The sequence below is a fragment of the Crocodylus porosus genome, unplaced genomic scaffold, assembly GCF_001723895.1.
Source record: "Crocodylus porosus isolate Cpor-Errol unplaced genomic scaffold, CroPor_comp1, whole genome shotgun sequence".
In the NCBI taxonomy this organism is placed as follows: Eukaryota; Metazoa; Chordata; order Crocodylia; family Crocodylidae; genus Crocodylus; species Crocodylus porosus.
The window spans coordinates 108,542,288-108,546,867 of record NW_017728906.1 but is presented as its reverse complement, the minus strand read 5'-3'; the positions used below and the strand labels follow the sequence as shown (position 1 = coordinate 108,546,867).

General features: G+C 38.9%; 1 protein-coding gene across 1 annotated transcript in view; it reads left to right on the top strand.

The window, feature by feature from the left end:
* Nucleotides 1-3,873, top strand: part of DNAJC3 (DnaJ heat shock protein family (Hsp40) member C3) — a 48,872-nt gene extending 44,999 nt beyond the window's left edge. Inside the window, exon 12 of the mRNA XM_019529740.1 lies at nt 2,799-3,873. Within this exon, the coding sequence (XP_019385285.1) occupies nt 2,799-2,953 (155 nt within the window). The 3' untranslated portion in view covers nt 2,954-3,873. The remainder of the gene's footprint in view (nt 1-2,798) is intronic.
* The last annotated feature ends 707 nt before the right edge of the window (nt 3,874-4,580 follow it).

The window sequence follows — 4,580 nt, the reverse complement described above, 5'->3', positions numbered from 1 at the left end:
GAGGGGCACCGCTGCCCCAGCCCTGGTCCTGGGAAGCGAGGTGCAGGGTGGTGGGTGACTGCTCTGTCCCTGCCTGCCCACTCATACCCCTAGGGCCTCCCAAGTACCCCCAGTTGACTATAAACCCCCCAGCCTATATAAACCAGGTATGAACTTCCCTGTATTTTACCTGCCTTTAAGTAAGACCCAGATTCTCAAAAATGAATCATTTTGAAATATCTTTTGTATCCTAAACTAGGGAAGAACTCTTTTCTGGAAAGCTGGAAGGAAATTGCTAGAAGGGTTTGATGTGTAACACTCCAGCTTGTTCTAGAAACTACATTTCTTTCGTACTGTCTGCAGTAAGATAGGGGTCTTTCCATAGTTCAGTGGAAGGTCATTACCTTATTATAATGAATTGGTGCAGTATGTGCAAGCATAAGGGAAGCACAAATGGTGGGGAAAAGGGTGCTGGTTCTTAGCGGAGGTTGGAGTGCCAAAACTTTCACTAAACTGAGAACCATAGTGGATTAGCTGTTGAACTAGTGTCAAAGAGACTAGCTCCATCACAATATGAAAAGGTTTAGAGAACACTGTTTCCCGAAGTGTTCATTTAAAAAAAAACCCAAAGAAACAAACAACAACAACAAATGGAAGGAAATAGCTAGGCATGTGAAGTGAGTGTTGACAAAAGGGGAAAGTGAAATACTCTTAGTACTATCTAGCAATACTGGTCTGTTTGATAACAGAATAGGAGGGAGACTGGCCCCCTTTAGAGGTATTTTAATTCCATGCTGTTGGAGGCTCAGGCAGGAAAGAATTCCCTCTTGCAGATAAATTGTTTAACTTCCATTTCTAGACCCTGGCCCAGAGTAACAAGATTATTTTAACGTTAACTCCCATCCTTTGGAACAGAAATGACACTAACACGTCAAAACAGTTCTTACTTATTTACCAATATTTATATAGAACATTAATGTTTTTTTCTGGGTTTGTTTCATTGTCTGTTTATAAGTGCAATGTGTTTTGTAAGATGCAAGCAAATATGCAGAATAACTACAACCAGCAGAACTATGCATTAGAGAGACAAAAACACCACCCTGGAATAACATAAAAGTGTTCTTAATGTCTCCTTCAGAGCTGAATAAAAGTTACATTTTTAGATAACAGTAAAGAACTTAAATGTGAAATCATTCTCTTCCCTGTCCCATGAATCTTTGACCTCACTATGATGGAAGCTTATGTCCAAAGGCCAAAAAAACCAAACAGACAAAAAAAACCAGTCTTTAAAACCAGATGACTTTCACATAGTGTTTAACATGTTTTAAAATCTTTTGCCTGCCCCCTTCTTGTCCCACTACTTTTAAAATGGTATTTTCGATTGTATCTTGCTCCCTTCCTTTTAGCCCATCTCTTCCCAGGCTGTAGAGGCTAAATGAGGAATTCATATTTGTATTGCATTTCAAAAAACATAATACAATCCTGAACTGAGCCTACTGCCCAGGAATCGAAGCTGGGACTTGATCTGAAGTCATGTAAGACCCTCAACCTCCTTGCCTAACTTCAAAAAGTGAAAAATGGCTAAGGGGCTGTTTAGAGTTAATGGGTAAAATTAGAAGGGGGAAGGGGAACAAAATATATTTTATTTAAAAGTAGGAGAGAGTTTCTTGTGACCTCTGCTGGTTACCAGGAAAAAGAGCTGCTACAATGCCAAGTAGAAAAAGTAAACAAGGAACATCACTCCCTGTCCCCACTTCCAAGTTCTGCTGAACAAATGGAGCCATTTCCAGTAGTGGTACCATGCAGGGGGCCTGGGAAGAAAGCTGTGCACCTGCTAAGTTGCTTCTCCTTGGTGCCCCTGCTGTCCCTAGAATCTTCAGGACTGTGGGAGCTGGGAAATGGAGGAATCTTTTTGAAACTGGTGTCAGTTGCATAATGGGTACTGGTTAAAGAAAATGGATCTCGTGTATAGAGTAGAAATAATTATTGTGATACCAGCAAGAAGGCCCAGCCGGCCATTCTGAACACTGCCTTGCAGAGGTTCTGGGTTTCTTCTTGCACAGTTTCTGTCCCAGTTCACTTTTGAGCGTTTGAAGTTGTTCTGGAAAGATAAGAGTCTTTAATACTTTCTGAAAAAGGCCTGGGTGGTGTTTACAAGCCTCGGGTCTAAATTAGGAAATAAAAATCTTATGAGAAGCTAACATAGTAAATATATGGAAGGCTTTCAAAGTGCTGTGTCTGGAACTACAAATCTGGCCCAGAGTCTTGAACTCTGTGCATACTTTTGAAAGCTGACAGCAACCTAAGAATAAATCATCTGGCTAATCTACTTATCCAGGTTGACTAATTTGATAGAATTTGAACCTTAAGGGAACACTGTTATACAAGTTAGTTCCATTTTCTGTATAAGCTGATTTCTTTGGAGTTGACAGACTGGTTTTGTTAGTGTTAGGCAGCTTAAGATGAAACCTACTTGGTTAACGCTTTTAAAGCACAGTGAAGTATTTAGAAAGTCTTTACTGATATCTTAAAATAACCTTTGATTTCTTTGTAGATATCAGATTAGTTTTTGTAGATGAAACTATATTAAATGGATAAAACTTTATTGGGGCATTAAACTACCAAGTGTAGAGGTGCAACCATTTAAACCAAGCTGATCTCTAAAACTGTCTAGTGCTAGGACTCTAAAGCTAGGCTTTGTTTCTCTTTCTTGTCTGGATCCAGCTACTGAAATACTATCAATTTAACTGTATTTATCTGTATTGTCTTGAATGATAGGTGGTGTCCTGTTCTCACTATGTATGTATGCCTCTCTTTAGAGATGAGAAAGAAGTTTGATGCAGGCGAGGATCCATTAGATGCGGAGAGCCAGCAGGGTGGAGGACACCCTTTCCACAGAAGCTGGAACACATGGCAAGGATTCAACCCGTTTGGTTCAGGAGGACCATTTACGTTTAAATTCCACTACAGTTAGAACAAGACTAGTTTGCTGTGACTGCTGCTTTACCAAACTTAAAAAAAAAATAAAACTCTCAGTTCAAGACTCTAAACGTATGTTATCCTTAACCAAAGAGTTTCTTACTACAAGAAAAGTTCACTTTAATAATGCAGCAAACTGCTTCAATGTGTTCTGATAGGGGCGAGTGGGCTGGACAGGATTCATCAGTGCTGTTTATATTTGCACCAGGGTATATGCAGAATAGTCATTCCTCTGAGTGAAGAAGAAACAGTAGGTTACTATTCAGGAAAGCACTTAATCACATGCTTAAATCCTCCTGAAGTTAATGTGATTTAAGTCAATGTAACTTAAGCCTATGCTTAATGTTAGATGCATTTTTACATTCTGTTTTAATTAGGACATTATAGAAGTGGAAGAGATTGGTAATTACATGTAGATTCACAAATGAGGAAAAAAAAAAAGTTGCTACAGTCAGTGGAATGATTCAGCATCTCTCAGTATTCTTAAAATACACTAGTGATTTGCCCAGCTACTGAACTGTATTAATAGCAGCAGTGATGCCCTATGTATAGGCACCCAGGTAGAACCTATGCATAGGTCAGAGAGGCCACTACAGAAACAGTAAATCATATTTCAACTGAAAAGCAACCTAATTAAATATGAATATTCTCCCAATCTCTCTCATGATGCACTTCAGTTCCTTACAGTGCTTTGGCTCTGCTAATAAAGTTCACATAACTCTGGAGGAACATTATCAGTACAGATGCAGTTGCAAGCACAATTCATGTTCTTCCCTTTATTTATAACATCAACCCACATATTCTGGGACATAATTATAGGGTCATATAGAACACAAAAATGCACTTAGATGGCTACAAAAGGTAATGGATACTGTCTTCATCTTTATTTTTACTATTAAACTAGAATCAAAGTGATCCTTGCCTTCTACATTTAGTTTTATCTTGTCACTTCTCATACTTGCAATCTTAAGTTAGTGGGAGGAAAACCACTAACAAGATGTGTTTTGTTCAGATAACTGACATCTTTGGTTTTTTCTTTCTTTCTAGAGTTTTAACTTTTGTCTGATTCTAATCTGCTACTTTACTTTAACTGGATTAGCTTTTGTGAGAGGCAGAAATCCAGCAAAGGACCGTTAATGCTGTTCTCAGGCTATGTGTAAATGTGTTTCTTCCTAGCTGTTTGTTTATTAAGTAGTATCCTATTTAGACGCATCTTGTCGTGCTGTTGGAGGCTTTGAGTTTTATGCTTTGTTAAACCATGGGTGGCAGATTATGCACAATTTTGAGGGAGAAGCGAGGGAGAAGAAAGTAGGAAATTGTCCATGACTTCCATTTGGTCATGAAGAATGAGCCTAGAGTATAGCCAATGGAAGGAAGGTCTGTACTTGCACTTTAATGTGCATTAACCTATTTGAATGCATCTTAAAGCATCACTAGAAACCATGGGTACTTGTACACGAGCATGGGAGGTAGTTCCGATGCGTTATAATTGCAGCGTGTTGGAGCAGACGTAATTTAATAATCGCTGGAGCATGGCAATTACCACACTCTAAGATGTTCAGTCTACTTGTAGCCAAAGTGGAAGTTGGATAGTACAAACTATACATGAGCAGAATAACCTC